The sequence below is a fragment of the Syngnathus leptorhynchus genome, chromosome 15 (assembly GCF_054491065.1).
Source record: "Syngnathus leptorhynchus isolate UIUO chromosome 15, UIUO_Slep, whole genome shotgun sequence".
NCBI classification, from domain to species: Eukaryota; Metazoa; Chordata; class Actinopteri; order Syngnathiformes; family Syngnathidae; genus Syngnathus; species Syngnathus leptorhynchus.
The window spans coordinates 1,088,832-1,107,285 of NC_141209.1; the positions used below are offsets into that span (position 1 = coordinate 1,088,832).

The following is an 18,454-nucleotide window of genomic DNA, read 5'->3' on the forward strand; positions in this document are numbered from 1 at the left end:
CTGGCCGTCAGACGGCTATTAGAAGATTGAATATTCCCTAGATCTTGAAAGGCTTTCACTTAATGTAAAGCACAGTGAGAAATTGTGAGCTCATGCAAGTGCAAAGTGTGCATGACTGATATTCAGGCTGCTAAATACACCATGCTTGTGGACTAAAGTAAAAGTGCCATGAAGTGGCAGAAGGAAAGCACAGCTCACGTCCGGAGTGGTTTTAGAGTGCTGAATGAGTACGGAGGAGGAGGAGGAGAGCCCAACAAGTGGTTTGAGTCTAATTCTCCGAATGAACCAAGCCACAATGACGTAAGATCCTTCACACATCCTGACAGCTGCCTGGTTACGGTGCCCAGCCTCTCCAATAACATCCATGGTCATTTCAGATGCCAGAGCCTCCCACTCCAAAAACATTTTAGAGCTTTTTAGATGAGTCCTACTATTTTCATTTTGCCGTGCCGGCAGGTGAAGTTTTCATCATGAAAAGATACGTCATATGCAATGGAGCCAAAAATGATAGGGACCACCATGGCCTGTGGAGAGAGAACAAACATCTGTGGAGATAAACTGTGTAAAAGGATTTGCCATAAAGGAGGGGATATTGGAAACCTTTCTAAAAAATAGTATTTTTAATGTTGAGAGAAAAAAAATCTGTGAATTGTAAAACCTGATAGCATAATGTGAGGGGAAAAGTGAAGGAAAACATTTCCATTTACAGATATTCAAACAGGTGTTTTATCAATTAAAAGTAAAAATTCAAATAATATTTTTACGTTATTCATTCTTACGTAAATATGTTTCTTTATTTTTTCAAAACGTGCACTTGAGTTAATGACTTAAATCCCCAAATGATTATGCTTAATCAAATCTCTAATGATCAAATCAGTCATTTGTCACCACTCACTGTGTTGCGCTCAAGTACCATTTATCTTTTCTTTCATAAGTGAAAATCCTACTAATCAATTCATTTGATTTATATTAAAGTGGTATTTTAATTGTATCGTGGATTGAATGTGTCAATATTCTTGGGTGAAACAAAGCAAAACCGGAAACACAACTTGCGCTTACCCGGAAGTAGATGACTTGAATGTGACTCCTACCCTTTTCGCTCATGCTACAAATGATGCCTTCATAGTTCTTTTGTATATTTCTTTTTTTTTTTTCTGGAGAAAATGTTTCTTACCTCCGTGAACCGTGAGTATCCAACGCTTATTGTTTACATTTAAAGATGCGTGTCATTCGCGCACTATGTCAACCTTTTACGAATTAGCGCTACCATGCTAGCAGTGTTGTCATTTCTTTTCATTCTGTTGTTGTTGTTTTTTCAGTGGCAAAGGCGAAATCCAAGTAAGTCACAATCGATCGGCACCATTCTTCTTATTTCTCGGAGTAATGTTGCGTGCCCTCTGCCAGGACCGTCCTGGTGCAGATGATGAGCGCTGCGGGGACGGGCTACTTCTTTAACACCAAGCGAAACCGTCTCAGGGACAAACTTGTGCTCCGCAAACATGATCCATTTGGTAAGATCTGGTTGCATCACAACTTTCACGGTTTAGTAAAAAGTACCCCACTTTGCCATTTATACAATGGGTTCATTAGCAACGTTTTTAATCAGTAAACAAGTACAGATTAAACACTATGAATTGAGAGAAGATCAAATCAACGTGATTTCCCCCCCCCCTCTGTCATCAGTGTCATTTTCTTGGCTGGGTACATTTATTTTGTTCACTCCAAATCTTAAGTGCACTTTCTCTTTTTGACAGTAAACAAGCACGTCCTGTTCTTTGAGAAGAGGAAGATCAGATCGGTCTAAAATGGACTTCAACACATCGATGATAAACCTGCAAGGTTTGAAGGAACAATTTGCCTTGTGGATTCAAAAAAAAAAAAAAAAAAGTCTGTTCCGCACTTACACCAAGACAGGATGAAGAAACCTCGAGAAAGAATTCTTCTATGGTGCAAAATATTGATTCGAAACAAGTCCTTCATGTTTTATTTTCTTCATGTCAACCACAAGTTATATTAGAATAATCTATAATTGCATTGTCAGTTGGGTGTCACAACATTAAAAGCTGTTCCAATTACTTTCCACTCGCTTGTGTGATTCCTCCATTGTATTTTAACTTTCCACACAGTTATTGATGTTTCATTGCTTGTTCAGATTGCTCAAAAGCAGCACATGAATCAAAATGCAAGTTGCATCAGAAGAGGTCAGCTGCTAAGTCCCGTCTGCGCGGATAGGATGACTGCGTGCCCATGGACTGCACGCTGACTCCAGCCACTCGACCTGCTCTCCGGGCCACCTCCTCCAATTGCATTGTGGGATAATGAGCCATGTAATATGCCAGCGCTCCAATGAAGCTGTCTCCAGCACCCTGGCGACAAGACAACAATGCTTTTTGCTTGCAAATAATACAACAATCAAATCAATGCAATAAAATTTCATTTGTGTGAATCAGGAGCTGTTTTTTTTAAAGCTTTCACCAGTAGGGGGTGCTGTGACATGACCCTCGTGCACAAGCTTGAACCATCCATTTAAATGGGGATTTGTGTTCAATTTGTAGCCTTTCTAGCTTTGACCATTGGCCCTATAACCAGCAATTGTGATTTGTGTCAACATGTAAGGACAGATCCAGCCAATTATCTATTGATAGAGATGCTGTGTGCACCCTGAAGGAGACGTGCAGGGGGTTGGGGAGGGAGGTGTTGTGATGGGAAAAGGCACAATGGCATGTTGTGACCTGCTAGTGTAAACCCCCCCCATTAGTTCTCACAAGTCCGCTTGATTACTCATCACTTTGGCTCTGAAAAGAGATTGCACACTCTGGTCTGGCAAGAACTTGTCACCCCCTTCACCCTCAGCGTAAGCCTTTCAGAGCCTCACCAATGAAGACATTGACAGCCACCAAGTCCAAAAGGTCAGAGGTGTTGTGGACATGCCCCGCGATGAGTAAGCTTCTGGAAATACTCAGGGGCGCCAACAGTGGAGCTAAATGACTCAATTTAAGGCAAGATATACAAATCAACCATGTCCAAAAAAAAAAAAAAATGGGTCGACTCTCCTGGTCAGCACAATGGGTGTGACTCCCGCATTGTTGAGATGCTGGAAAGAGTGAGATCAGAGCGCAAACATTTTACAGGCCCCGTTGACGTTCCATGTTGTGTTTATGTCTCCTGTCTGGTAGCTGGGCTGGGATGGGCTGGGCCATGACATAGCTCAGCATTTAAAGGACTGATGATGTCGTTTCACTGGTTTGGCTGACACCCCCTGCTCTTTGTTCACACATTCAGACTGCAACAGCGATGCTACTTTTCAAGCGCACAACATATTCACGTCCACTAAGCCAGATACTAACGATCTCAAGTCCAAGTAAGCCCGCGTCCAAGCTTTGTCCGCCTCACTAACGTCTCTTCTTCAAGACGACCACGCGAGCGAGCGCATGAAGCTCAACGAGGCTGACAAGCGTTGCCCCCTTCAGCCCCGCTGCCACTGTCCTCGACACACTTTGGTGAAGGTTAGATCCGGAGGCCTGTCAATCAAATGACACAAGCGCTCGGCGCGGATGAGCAGTGACGCCGGAGCGGGTGGCCTCCTTCCGACGCTGCTTGACCTTTGTGACTTTCTCCTGCCTGCTCTCTGCTCGCGCTCAGCTTTAAAGTTTGAAATTATGATGGCAGATGTGATGGCGAGGAAGTTCGCCCAAGATTTCTGCAGTTGATATGTTTCAAATGATTGCTTGGCTTTGAGCTCAGCGCACCCTAAAAATTGAATAGGAGACAGAATCAAGGTAACAAAAGCGTAGTGCAAATATGTTGGACTTTTGCGGAATGTCAAAGGAATGTGGGCTGTGCCGCCAATAAATAAGATAACAAAACTCATGACAAAAACAACTCCACCCTACACATCAAGACTGACAAGTTGTTATTGTGACAAAACAAGCATTCATACTTCTATATACGTCTATTTCTCACCCTGGTGTGATCTGGACTTCTGTCTGGCGAAGACAGATGGTTGAAAGCCTCCCTCCGGGCAAAGACCAACTTGGGGGCAACGCTGAGTCACAGAGGCTCCCCAACAGCCGCTAGTAACAAGGGACCCGTCTTTGCAGATCAAACGGACACTTAATTGGAGCAATTAGCCCACCACCATCTTTCATCCATCTACGCATCCGCAAGTTTTATTTTGAAGGCAAGACGGAGTGCAGTGGCAGCGGACATCTGGTTCGCTATCCAGCAGCTGCTTGGTACACGTGTAATCCATTAAAAGAAGGTGATATGGCACTTTTCTCATTGTGTCATCCTAATCCAGACGGCGTTTCTTTCTTTCCCTCTACCGTTGAGTTCCAGGAAGGAATCGTTCAATTGCTCCATGGTGTCTGGCGTCATGAGAAAAGAGAAAAAAAAAAAGGATGACTAATTTGATTGCCGAGAGAGACCCACCGTGTAGCGGCTGTAATGTCTGGATTAGAAGGGGCTGTCTACCTTTATTTAGTCTTTCGGAGTGGACCTCCTCTAGCGGAACAGATGAAACCAAGGCCACCCAAGTCCACAAGATGAAATAAATCAAAATGTGTGTGTGTTTTAGCTTCAGATAACTCCTGACACAAAAAAAAGCCCAGACTAAATGAGCCTTAGATGTTTCAAATCCCGATTCATGACCCTGACTCAGACTGACTTTTTTTTTGCCTTTCTAGTCATAAATTATTTTTGATGTTTTTATTTTCTTTTCAATTATAATTTTACAAAAGATAATTCTCTGTGGTCGTAATAGAAGAAGCAAAAACTAGGCCACCTTGTTTTGTTTATTTCAACTATTGGCAATTTATTTCATTTCTTTCCTATTTTTTGAACGATTAGCAGCCCCGGCCATTTTCGAAGCACATTATGGATAATTGAATAATTTATTTCGAGCCATCCGGCAATTGTGCTTTTTCTGACTTTGATTAGAAGAGAGGTCAAATGCTCCAGTCTCAGTTATTGCTATGTGAGCGAGCCAGCGAGCCAGCGAGCGACATTGCTTTCATCGAATCTGCCTTTAACCACAGAATACAAATGCCCTCAGAGCACAAACAAGGAGTCATATCTTACAAAATAGATGTGCAAGGAACTACCACAAGACGCTCATTGATTGCACTGATATTGAAAAACTGCAGCGTTAATAATATCAACTCAAACCACCGTCGTTTAAATCCAGAATGGCAGAAAACAAGCACCGGTGCTTTTTCAATGCTTTCAAACGTCTTGAAAAACAAACAAAGCTGTAATAACACAAGAGTTCATCATAACCAAAACCACACTCTTTCCCACACAGGCTCAAAAGAAATGGAAACCCAGATAACAATATGGAAAACACACACACACACACACTCCCACTCCAGTAAAAAGGTAAAAGGCCTTTACTGGAAGAGGGATTATTTTGTCCAAAAGAGTTAAACACCCCCCAAGTTATGGGCTCATCAAAGAACAGAAGGGCCGGTGTGTGTGTGTGTGTGTGTGTGGTGAAGGGGGGGGGGGGGGGGGGATACATAGCAAGCCTAACCACAGTGAGGTTTGCGCTGCCTTTTGCTGACTGATGCATGCAGGCCCAAAAGGTGAGTCACACAAGTGGAAAGGGGGGGGGGGGGGTGGTAGACAGTGAATAATAAGGCCACTAAAGTGTGTCTACTTCACCATGCGGGGGCACAACAGAGGTCACCCAGCCCCCAAGATAGGCAGCTTTTTGTTCCTCAAAATGGGCAAAACAACACTTTCTCACGTTGGGAATGTATGTATCAAGTTAAGAATGAAGAAATCAATCAATGTAATATACACGCACGAGCGCACAGATATAATGCTCACGTTTTAAGAGTAAAGAGGTTGGGGATGAGTCACTAAGCACAATAAAAGTCTCAAGAGCCAGGTGACTCAGCAACACAACCGATGACACAAACAATTAAACAGCCTCGCTTATCATCTATTCCAAGTTGTAGAAAGCACAAAGTAATACAACTTGATCGAAATGATGACCATAAGATTCATTTTGAAAACATTCAAATCGTTTTTGCCTCATCCACTTGAAATGATCATAGAAACCACATGAATAAATGACATATACAAATCACATATTTCAAAAGACTTATATATGCAAATGCAATCCATTTGTCTTGTATATTTGTGTATATTTTTGTTTTTATTAAGGTGATAGTGGAGTGTTGGAATCGGATGGTTGGAGGAAGTCTGCTCCTAATGATGCGTCACGCTTACCGTGGTGTCCACTGCGGTGACTGGCGTTGCCGGAACATGTTTGGAGGTAGACTCTGATGCCTGGAGCACCACACATCCTTGGGCTCCCAAGGTGATAATAACGGTGGCGCATCCTCGCCTCAGCAGCTCCCGGCCAGCGCAACACGCCTCCTCCACGTTATTTACTGATGAACCTGTCAGCAGCTCAGCCTGGATGGAGGCAGGAGATGAGAAATGTATTAAGAGTTATTCGGAGGAGAAAACAACTGGAGGGAAATACCGAAAGGGATTTATATCTATTCCGATATATTGCTAATGTTTAATCTGGTTTGTGTGAGCCGTTGTTCAACGAGTCAGCTTCTAATTCCACAGTCAGACACGTTTGTGATTTCTTCATCTGGCAGCAAACTGAGTCAACGGCAACAAAGCGGGTCTTCAAAGTATTCAAACTATATGAATAGTCATATTCAGATCAACTGCAATATTTCCTCCACAATAATCATCACACACACATTTGATTTTTTGGGGATGTCCTCTGCAGAAGTGCGACACATTCTTCAGATAACACACACAAAATAGCAATAACTGTAACTTAATATATTTTATGTCATGTAACAATATGATCTGAAACGATTTCGTTTAAATTAGGACACGTAATGGGGATACTGTTTTCATTCTAGAATATTTATTTCAACTCCAAAAACTGTATTTATTTGTTGTCAATTGTGTTTATTTTCAAAGGGATAACATTTTTGGATTCTTATATTCATAGAGATTTGTGATGGTAAAATGAACATTTCTTTTAATATTTATAAATATTGTTCAATTTCGAACCAGGTAAAATAGGGCTGAGACTGTCATAGTGCCAAACAACACTTCATTTGGACACTTTATGTCGCGAAACAAATCGCCTTTGTGGGTTGTAAACGAGACTGCGGAGGGAAAATCACCATGACTCGTAAAGGACAATGACTCAAATATGACGTGAGCGCCAATTGGACTGGATTTCTGACATGTATCAGCTTGTAAACTAAAGAGGAATGAAAACGATACATGTATTTTGGGGCGGCTCAGAGGTACAGTACGTGGTCGTCTCGCAGTTGTTCCTCCAAGCTTCGTCATCAGTAGCGCCTTGTAGGAGGAAATGCTCCATCAAAGTCACAAAAAAAAAAAAAAGCCCACAACAGGAGGTGTGATGTCGGGACCATGACAAATTAAAGGTCAAGTAATCCTAATCAGCCAAACCTTTGTGCCAAACGCTGACCCCAATCACACTCACTGAAAGTCGCCTTGGCTATTTCAATCGCAGCAGGGCTCTGGCAATGATTAGGCCTTGACAATTGTTAATCAGAATAGTTGCCTGCTACCAACAACTGGTATTTTTCTTTTTTTTTGAAATGGAAAATAGAAAAGATCCAAATATGACACTCGTGTCAAATGGCGGCTGATGGCCTGTTGTGCAATGTGAAAGTCAACAATCATCTTGGACAAGTTGAAAAAGAAACTACAGTATATCAATGTTTAAGAGCCCGGAGGCTAAAATAAAGAAATAGATACAAAACACACACAGAGGCACAAAAAGCGTTTTGTTAGTCATCGGCTTCACACCGGGGCATTCATCTATCCCCCCCCCCGCCCCAAAAAAAACTCTCGGTGTACAAGAGAAACAAGAGCGCCGTGTGTGAGTAACACACATATACACACACAGACACGTCCACACGCCTTTGTTACATTAGATGCACAATTAAAATTGTTTGTGCAGTCCACGGAGGTGGAGATGCTTTTATCACAGTAGGTTGTACCAAATGCTTTCCTGGTTTTGGAGTTTTGATTCTTTCTGTACTTTACAGGATTTTTCAATGATGCCAATGTCAATAAATATTTCACAAATCCATGACGGCCTAAACTCAGATGTAGTCTAATGAGGGTCAATAAAAAATGAATCAATAAATAAAAGTGAAGTCAAAATATAATCGTGCTGCCACCTCCATGGAACAAAATTGCCTGTAACAAAAAGTATCCGGGTTTTTTTTTCGCCCAAAAAGTTTCTTCACCTATACACCCTTGTCTTTCCCATCCCTTTCATGTCTACGCACCTGGCTGCCTATATGTTGTTTTTTGCTCTGCAATACGACATCAAATAACAGTTCCCATCAAGCCCTAAGGGACGGACGGCTGACTCAGCCAAAAAGCACATCTGCCTCTTTTTTTTTTGTCACCACAATGCTTCCCAGATAAGCACACCCACTTTCACTCATCTGTCATCACCCGACAGCCGAGACGTGAGATGCCGTAACAGGGTGGAGATAACGTTTACAGTGACACTATTGATGTGCTCGAAGAGCCCACCATACCAGAGCGGAAATGGAAGCGTGGGCTCTCACCACTTCTGGAAACTCCCGGGGCCACGCAGGTCCTTCGATGCTGATAACGTATTCCAGGTACATTATTGTACGCTTGTGGTCAAATGATTCTTAAGCGAGAGCTTAACAAGTGTCAGTTAATGGCCGAGGAGAATAAAATCACCTCAGACTCATTGCAGCAAAACACATCAGAGAGTGGATAGAAATCAGGATCCAAGTCAGGGATGGCTGGCGCCGGGTTGAAGATTGTAGTAACTGCAACGACAAAAGTCACTCGTTAATATTACTGAGAACGCCATCACATTTTGGTCAGGAAGTCCGCTCATTCACAGCGGTAAAGCTTCAGCGCTGTCCTAATACTTTTATCCTACATAGCATAGCAATGATCCACAATGTTCTTTTGTCTAAGCTTTGGCATTGACATTTTTGATGTATGCACAATAAAAAAATGCATATTTCTTTTTCAGAGGTTGACTATAAAGGGCAAGAATTGCCTTAAATCAAATTTCAATGGAACGGAACATCATAAGCTACTGCTCAAAAGCTTCTACAAAGAAACCACATTTATTTTAAATGATTAAATTAGCATTGAAAAAAAAAAAAAAGACTTGGAACTGGCTGGTGAGAACTGTCTCAGACCCTGGAGACGTAAGCCATTGCATTCCCACATCACCACATTCATTCCAAAACTTCAAACATCTCAATGTGTGAGAGAGATCCATTTTCTGTGTTTATATTTAAGATTACAGCAGAGGAATTTGTAATTCTTCGGATGTGTCCGACGTCACGCTCTGATGCATATTCGTGAACGGCGAGCATTAATGGCGCCGTTTCTTTGTATAAGTGAGGATAAGCCCGGCTTGACGGAGCGATTAATTCCAATACCGCTGTATCCAAATGAAAGCCTCGTGCATTGCTATGTATGTTCTAGGATGGTTGGCGCCGTACAAGTGTTTGCGAGTGTGCGTGTGTGTTTGCGTGGGCGCATTGGAGAGCATCTGCGTGGGTTTGCATTGGGTATGGGCCACCTGGCGCTTTGAGGTAGACGTGAGGTGGGAATAATGACTACCACTTCAGCACAAACACACATCATGGTGTCCCTCAAAATATTGGAATAAGTAGGCCCCGTAGTGGGCGATAAAACTTTGGCTTTGACTTGAAGCCATTGACGTTATTTCCATTCCCTGTCCAGGTTTAGCACAAAGCGTGCTATTTTGACAGATAAGTGAGGAAAGGGGCGTGTGCGCCGTTGTGGGAGTGAGCATAGCCCACTAACGCTGGCGGCTCCCGTCAGTCCCTTCAGAATCAGGAAAGCAGAGGTTTAATTTGGACATTAATAACAAGAGCTTCATGTTAAAATGTGGAATCACCGCATCTTTGAATGAAATGACGCAAGTGTAAACGATTAGCCCTGAAAAGCAAAGTCATATCAAAGTCTTACTCGTATGGTATGATCACGTCGTCTGTCAATGGTTTTGTCATTCTTTTGAAATGATGTTATCTTCCTCTATCTGTTCGTGGATCTTCCATCTGTGGCGCGATCGCAGTGTTTTGCGCCAAGCGTGATGTTTCCAGTGCTTGATGGCAAATCAATGAGCTCAAGTGTGCATGTCAAAAGCAAGCAAGAGACTGCTAAGCTAATTCCGACGTGGGCAAGTGTGGCTCTTGTGAAATCCCAAATAGGCAGACGTGAGACAAAATGTTGGCATGGGGGCAGCCTAAACAAAACGGAGCGGCCCAGATGTTGAAATTCTGGGACGCGCACAAACTGACTCATGTCTGCATGCGTCTGTGCCGGATAACAGCTACTTGTTAGTGATTGAAGGAAAACTAGAAGTTATTTCAATACAAAAAGGAAGAATTTGCTGGATTCAATTCATGAATGAAGGTCATGTAGGATCATTAAGTCAAACACATGAAGAGATATTCTCCCCGGAGAATTCCATTTACACGTTGTGGCGCCGCAACGCGGAGGTGGCTCCTTTGCGTTTGTTCTGCTCGTCTCTCTAATGCCACATGGTGGTATGGTAATAGCCAAAGAGGGCGGCGTTCAGCGAGGCCATCTGGGTATCCCATCTGCAACACAGTTATGGCTGTGACGTTTTTCTTCTGGCAGCGCGCGGCCATCGATTACTAGTGACGAGCCCCGATGAGAAGCACCCCAGACGTCTTCATGACGCCGAGGGCTTCTAATAATAGGAGGCCGTTAAAGATGACAAATTCTGGAATCTGCTCACCATGACAAGGAGGAAGTAGTCATGGGGAAGTAAACAAGTACCCCGCTGCTGTGATTGACATGCGTATGTAAAAATGTCAGATATAGACACTGTGTGTTTTTTTTCCCCCACAATTTCCACTTCTTATCCACAGAGCCATTTCTTTGTAAATAAACAATCAAATGTGCAATTTCCCACACGCCGAGTTGAAATGATATCATTCGAGTAACCTGTATCCACTGACCTTTATTCTCTTGAGCCATCTGTAATGCCCGCAAAGATATTTGAGGAGAAATCTCGAGTTGGCAAACGAGTACTTTTGCCGAAGTGATGGCTGGAAGTGCATCCTGAAGCTCCACCTTGCTCAGTAGCATGTTGGCACCAGCCACAATCACAATGGCATTCTGACCTGTTTGGAGACCAGCACGCATGGATCATTTGAGTGAAGTGACATATAAAATGCTAAATTATTCCAACCCATTTTCTATCATGCTTGTCCTTTTTAATGTGATTGGAATATTTAACAGGTGAACTAAACCCTGCATTGGTCATCAGTCATCTGGATACATGTGGTGAATATAAAAAGTCGACACACCCCTCTTCAACTGCCAGATTGTGGTTGATTCCAAAAAAAAAAATTATACCAAGATAAAAAAAAACTCCATTGAGTTTTATTGTCAAATAAAGGTAATGGGCTTTTTTTTCACCCTAGAAATTGGATTGAAGTACTAGATTATCAATCTAGATATATATAGATTGAATTCATTCATTCCCAACTATCTGTTCTCTTCATTTTGTGATTGACAAAAAAATGGATAGTGAAGGACCATGTGTAGAAGGAAAGTAGTTGTAATATAATCATTTGTTGAATTGAATAAATGATAACCTTGGAGATTTTTATGGCAGTGGAGCTCAATGAGTCCTTGAGGAAAAGAGATGTGTAGCTGCGGTGAATTCCTGCCTGAAAAATCTCTACTTTTGAGAACTAGTCTGTCTGACAATGATGATAATGTTAAAGATGAACTGCAACATTTGTCTATTTTAGTCAGCTGTAATATTAAAACCCCAAATATCTCATTGGCTTCATGACTTGACTTTAGGTGCAGTGGATCGTTTGGCATGTTAACATCTCACGCTAAATAATACTATGCATGCTTGGTGAGTGGAAATTCCTTGATAATTCAACTGAGAATGTGCGTCTGTGTACGTGACACTTGCAAGTGTGAGAAAATGTTCCTTTACCTGCATCATTGACGATGATGGAGGCAGCGCCTGTGGCTGCAGCGGACGTCTGTCCGACAAAGCCTAACAAATGATGAGAGAAATAGCAACGTGATATCACAGAATAATTCACACGGCTTTGACTTGACACAGGATTTGAAATTGAAAAGCGTCACATGTGCTAACCTGTCGCTCGATTGCATGGGATTGTAGTTTGCACATAGGCGTTGGCGTTTTCTGTCGGCAAAACACGTGGCGAGTTCCATGCCTCTCCTTTTGTGTCTTTTTCAAACAAGGCGCGGGCCGCTTTCGACACAGAGCGGCGCGCTTTGTAGATGCGCAGACTGGCGCCTTTTTCACGCGCACCTTTCAAATACGCTTCCCCTTTACGCTTTTTTCTTGCTATTCTTGAAACTTTTAATTGTCAGTAAAAGGTTTGCACGTAAAGTTTCTGATCAACTTTGAACTACAAATTTTAGACATTCACATTAGCGTCCGGGGAGATGAATTGAAATCGAAAAGGTGCAACCTGTTCCTAAAATATTGAAACTTAATCCAATTTTCCAATGTCCTCCTGGTAAACCAAATTTCGCAGGTGAGGCTATGACAATCTGGCTTACCCGTGTGCACGCCGTGGTCCTCGAAATTGCGGATATAACTGTCTCCAAAGGAGTCGTTACCAACCTAGAATAGACACAAGAGAAAAAGGATTACAACAAGGAAGGTGTCAAGCGGGGTCAGACTTGGTTAGCGGCAACGTTTGAAAAGTGTATATCCTTAAATCTCTGATGGCTGGGATTTTCGTGCGCCCTGCCAGCGTACTGGCATGGTGCCGCCGTTGAAAACCAGCAAATAGGAACACACAAAAAGTCCAGAAAAAGCACACACGCGCAAACACACGACCAGCTGCGCCAAGCCTGGAAGACACGCTTACCCCGCCCGCTTTACGCCTCTTCATGCCCACCTCGTTTCATTTTCTTTTCTTCCGTCCACATCTGTAGCTAGTTTGGCTTGCGGAGGGGGTCCCCACCTTGGCCCGAGGCGCCTACTTGGAACCCACGCTTTCCAAAAAAACACGGCAAAATAGCCGAGACTTGTAGCCGTCCGTCTGTGATGATGCGTTGGCCCGCTATTGGCTGGTTGGCCCCGTCCTCTTTGAAGACTGCCCTTCTGTCTTGGATGTTTTTGATAAGGCAGAATGTCTATTTTTGGGTTCTCCCCATGCCCGGAGAGATCCTCCTGCGCTGGCTTGTTATCGATCGGGCCTCTTTGTTCTGACAGAGGTGGGGCGCCGACGCTTTAGTGCTCGGGTGGAAAGGCCGCGCTACGCTTACTGATCGGAGACGTCGGGTTCGCGTGCTATGGGAATAGGCTTGTTTGAAGGCGGGCGAGAGTGGGTGGCGTATGCACGCAGTCTGGTATTGATCAAGAGAAAATCAGACATGGAGAGTTGATGGCGTGAAATGAAGTTTGGGGAGTTGCTCAAAAGTTGAGTACGTCAAGAAGAGTCGCAGTTGCTAGCAATTGATCATGGATGGCACCTAACGGATGAGCAGTGGGATGGGATGACATCACGAAGCATACGGTGACAAGAAATTGGTCGAGGTGCACCTCTCTCCAGAACCTCACAAAAAGTTTGACGCACCATGACGGACTTTAGAATGCATTGCTTTTTAACATCCATCTGTCCTACTTTTTAGTCAAGGTCAAAGGTCATACCTTGGCGATCATTGCGGTTTTAGCGCCCAGTTTTGCAGCCTGTATGCACTGGTTGGCCCCCTTTCCGCCAAAGCCAATGAAGAAGTTGTGACCGTGGATGGTTTCCCCTTCTTTAGGTAGCCTCGGTGACTGGCTGTGCATGGGGGGAACAAAAGCACAACCATAAAGTGACCTTTTAAAAAGTACATTTTCTTCACATTACGATGGAACAAGCAAAGAGTTGAGTGGATGTCAAACTGGCACGACTAGCTGACTCACAACTGTTTTTTTTTTTTTTTTTGCCACAGGTGGGTGCCCTTACAAGCCTCCAATCATAGAGCAAATGGAAGGTGAGTAATACGGGCAAGAGACAACAGCAGTATCATGTCTGCGTCAAGACTTTACACTTTGGCCTCAGGCCAGTTGTGGCACAGAGTCAAAGGATCTGCGCTTGGCAAAACCTCCTCATTAAATTGTTCCCCCTCACTTTCTTTTAGACATAAGTTTGTGTGGCGACTTTGTTTGACGCAGGTGCACCGCCATATTACAGTAAATTCATTCAATCCCGGAATTTCCAGTAATTGAGACAACACTAGAGGTTGCTATAAATGCTGTCTTTGACTTACTGTGTAAAACGACCAAATGTTGGAACAGGATGTGAGGTCAGCAAAAGCGTAATGCGGTGGTTGGCTGAGAGGGGAAATGGAACAAAGGCCCAACATTTGTACGCACACGCAAGCAACCCAGTCTGAGGAGCCCAGCTGAGGTATGGCAAAAGAATTCTTGTCAAAAAGGACCTCAAACAGGAATGACAAATTGCGACATCTGGAATATTGTTGACGGTGAGAGAAGCTCTGAAAGGGAATGCTCCCTTTGTGTACAGAAATTCACGGACATGTGCGCGTTTGCGAGTGTGTGTGTGTGTGTGTGTGTGTGTGTGTGTGTGTACGCGCTCTGTTTGCAAAGTACTCCAGTGTTTCCACTTTTGCACACCCACACTGGACTTTGGACTATGCTAACCTGAAAAACACAGATTGGAGGTGCTTTCCTTAAGTAATTAGAATATGCAAAGAAAATGATGGATTAAGTAAGGTATAAACCACATTTTTAAAAGGATTTCGGTCTTTTCTTGGAAAATAGTACCACACACACACACACACACACACACACACACACACACACACACACACACACACACACACACACACACACACACACTGAAGTGCCAGCACCATTATGCTTTTATGTTACCATGACGACCAGGGGAGGAGGAAGGATGAGCCAAATCGCAAAAAGGAAGTGCACATGTGGCTCTTTAAAGCCAATTGATTGCTTTTGTCAATTAGCGCGCAGATCGCTGCATGTGGCACACCACCGAGCACATTTTCTCTGTCGACAATTTTTCCTCAAAAGCACATGATAGCGCGATATAGGTGGATCATTCAAATTAAGCTGCAGAAAAATGGGATCGGGACATCAAACAAAGCACATTGAATGAACAATAACACAATTCAATTTTCCAAAAGAGAACCAAAAATGCAAAAATGACTCTGATAGTTCAAAACAACTATAACTAACTAAACAACACAATACTACTATTAATTTATGCTTTTGCAAGGAAAATAACTAGACTGGGAAAGTTTGAGCCAAATTGCAACACATGTATCATGCTTCAATAGAAAAAAAAAAAAGTTCTTGTTTTGCACGTTTGATGAATTTAAAATTTTAAAACAGGTGAAAGGTGTCACTACACAGTGAGCTTTAGCATTAGGGGGCGCTGTTTGTCTTTCAACTCCTGACTGTACTTTGACTCTTTTTACACACTACAGTGATAGCCATTAAACACAACTTTTTAATAGCCTTTTGTATTTAGGAGGAATAGCAGCATACATCAAGTGTGCATATCATGTGTGTGTATGTGTGTGTGTGTGTGTGTGTGTGTGTGTGTGTGTGTGTGTGTGTGTGTGTGTGTGTGTGTGTGTGTGTGTGTGTGTGTGTGTGTGTGTGTGTGTGTGTGTGTGTGTGTGTGTGTGTGCCTTCTGCAACCCCACGTATCTGGCTTTTCAAGACAAGGGTATTTTTCCACTTGAAAGCCATGCATATCACTTGGAAAGACTCTTCCTGCTAGCCTCTGCTATCCGCTGCGTGACCCCCATCCGTAAAGCCCACACGCAGTCCCTTTTGCAACATAGGCAATTTTCTGTTGGCTTATAATAGTTCTAATTGATGACTCCTGTCCTAGATAGCAGAATACAAAGCAGCAGAATCGCCAATTAAATTGTTGATGAGAAAAAATTGCATGACTTTTTTTAATAATAGGCTGGGACTTTTAGCTTACATAAAAGGCTCACTTTAAAGATAGATATTTTTAAATGAACCCCTCCAGAGTGTCGCAAATAATCTTAACTTGGATCTCCAAAGGATAAGATGTCATCATGTGAGCAGCTGATCATGTCATTCCTTCCAAAGTTCATGATAAATCCGTCTGACAAAGTGATTTCAAACGATTGGCATGTGACTAGAACGGATTCTGTTTGGCTCGAGGAATTTCACCACCAAAAAGGCTGATGCAACATCAACACTTTAAGGCATACAGACATAGTCATTGTCTATAATCCTTAGATCTTCAACCCGACATATGTAAAAAAACAAAACAAAACAAAAACAGGACAATTATTTGATCCCTATAATGATTAAAAACAGTTTCAAGTCATAAATCTCATGACAGCAGCTTGTTATTAACTACTTCAAAGGAACTGTTTAAGTAGATCTCTGCTGACAATTATTATTAATCTATGGCCCGAAGATTATGAAGCTGAAATATGTGATTGATTAACATAGCAGGCTTTTAGGTGAAGCAATAACTAAATTTAAACTACTTCCTCTATTTGTGCGGAGACGGTTGCAAGCCGGGATAGAAAATACACTCCAGCTAATCTTTTCCGCAGGTTTACAGAACAAGTCCAAAATAAAGCTGCTGATGGACAGTTGCGGTTATTGTTATTAATAAACATTTGGTCAATTATAGGGCTGGATTTACTTACCTGACCAAGTCAGTCATGCAAGAACCAACCACTATCACGTCAAAGGCCTCTTCAGTCATGACCTGTTAAGACAAGTTATTCAAATGTCTCATTTCTGAATAATAAAATGATACCACATTCAGGATTTTAAAAGAAAATCCTATGGAAGCATTTCTTTATGCTGGAGACCTTTTCATGGATTTCTGAGGGACATTTTAGGTCAAAAGTGTCTCAAGGGCCTACAAAACTAAAAGGCTTGACAGTTTATTTTCTACATTAGCATGAGCATGGACGAGACAACAAAAGGTAATAAATAGAGCCTTTATCATTGAGTGAGTTGGAGAAAATCCAGTCATATTGGTAATATCTGAATATGTGTGTGGGGGGGTTGCGGCTTCAATACTAGACGACATGAACACACCGCAGCCAAGCAAAGACTTTAATTAATTCAATCCTCAGCTTGTATCGGAGCTAATGCTAGTGTGTTAATCTCTTCAAATCTCTTCCTGGGTAGAGGAGGACGTGGAAAGCCTGGCCGCTGGCTGTAGGATGCTTTACTTCTCTCTTCTTCCACATTTCACAACATATTGTCTTTGCAAAGAAAATGTGAGAAGTAGCCAGTGATTGTAATGCGGGAGCATATCTCCACATATTCATGTCCAATCATTTTTTAAAAAAGGAATTATTTGCAGGATTAAATAGTGCTCTGTCAATGCTGACCAATTCAGCTTCATTTATAACGCAAAAGGTTTCACTCGTCCGCAGGCAAAACTGCATGGCTGCCAAATGAATAAATTAAAACAAACAATACAACCATTTTAGGAATAGTCTTAGAATCCCGTGAGATTTTGTCGATTACTCTAGTTCTACACTAGGTTGAAAACATTTATATGATTCAAAACATTTATATTATTCAATAATGAAACAAGACAGGCCATGTCCTCTTATTTGGCATTCTAATATTATTAACATTCGTGTTTACTCTGCAAACCTTTGGTTACTTTTAGCTCAGGATCACAAGTTGAAAACACCCTGTTGACTAAAATTCGAATCATAGGAGCCACAAATTGCTGAAAGCTTTGAACAATTTCAATATTGTGTAGCTTTGGATTTATGTGCAATGTATGGATGTCTAGAACAGCCTTTACATTGCATTTCTTCAAGGGAATAGCAAAAGAAATTGTATAAATCATATTATTATGATAATTTCACTAAAATCATATAATTGATATAGGTGTACAGTGTTTGATTTATTATTTGTGCAACAAAAACTCCACAATTGAATCTTAACTTGGTTCACTTAAAAGATCCGCTCATCATAGCAAAGATTAGAATTTGACTTCAGGATTTAATGTCAGCACATCGCGGGCGCTCCAAAGTGGTCATGTGTGCAAGAAAAGTCAATCCTTTCAAAAATGGTAACACGCGCAGTCAACATCATCCATCCTAAATGCCAGTAGTCATGTTGCAACTTTATAAATATCATGCATATCATGTCGATCAAAAAAATCTCAATTGGACCTGATACTAAACATGTTTACCTTTTCTGGTTTAAAAATGAAGAATCTGGGCGAAGTACATCGCCCCGCGAGCACTCATTGACAGCTACAATGAGGAAAGTATTGCCTGAGTCGCAATATTCAATAACCAAAAAAGATGATCAATTTCAAGTGATTTAGCCAAAACTTGAAAACATATCAAATCACTCGTTATGACCATT

General features: G+C 42.1%; 2 protein-coding genes across 5 annotated transcripts; one reads left to right on the top strand and one right to left on the bottom strand.

The window, feature by feature from the left end:
- Window positions 1-1,026: 1,026 nt before the first annotated feature.
- mrpl33 (mitochondrial ribosomal protein L33) lies at window positions 1,027-2,075 on the top strand. Its single transcript, XM_085932485.1, has 4 exons — window positions 1,027-1,185; window positions 1,320-1,338; window positions 1,405-1,511; window positions 1,755-2,075. The coding sequence occupies exons 1-4, from the start codon at window positions 1,164-1,166 to the stop codon at window positions 1,802-1,804; spliced, it is 198 nt and encodes a 65-aa protein (XP_085788611.1). The 5' UTR covers window positions 1,027-1,163; the 3' UTR covers window positions 1,805-2,075.
- Window positions 1,667-18,401, bottom strand: rbks (ribokinase). 4 transcript variants are annotated; one of them, XR_015068363.1, is made up of 10 exons: window positions 18,276-18,401; window positions 16,756-16,817; window positions 13,733-13,865; window positions 12,634-12,697; window positions 12,035-12,097; window positions 11,037-11,201; window positions 8,740-8,831; window positions 6,235-6,423; window positions 3,964-4,367; window positions 2,224-2,366 (listed from the first exon to the last, which is right to left on the bottom strand). XR_015068363.1 is itself a non-coding variant. In XM_085932482.1 (9 exons), the coding sequence occupies exons 2-9, from the start codon at window positions 16,812-16,814 to the stop codon at window positions 2,193-2,195; spliced, it is 939 nt and encodes a 312-aa protein (XP_085788608.1). In that variant the 5' UTR covers window positions 16,815-16,817; window positions 18,276-18,401; the 3' UTR covers window positions 1,667-2,192. The 4 variants fall into 4 exon arrangements, 3 of the variants coding, with proteins under 3 accessions (XP_085788608.1, XP_085788609.1, XP_085788610.1); XM_085932482.1 differs by lacking the exon at window positions 3,964-4,367 and having other exon boundaries at window positions 1,667-2,366; XM_085932483.1 differs by lacking the exons at window positions 3,964-4,367; window positions 16,756-16,817; window positions 18,276-18,401 and adding an exon at window positions 16,119-16,700 and having other exon boundaries at window positions 1,667-2,366.
- Window positions 18,402-18,454: the final 53 nt, after the last annotated feature.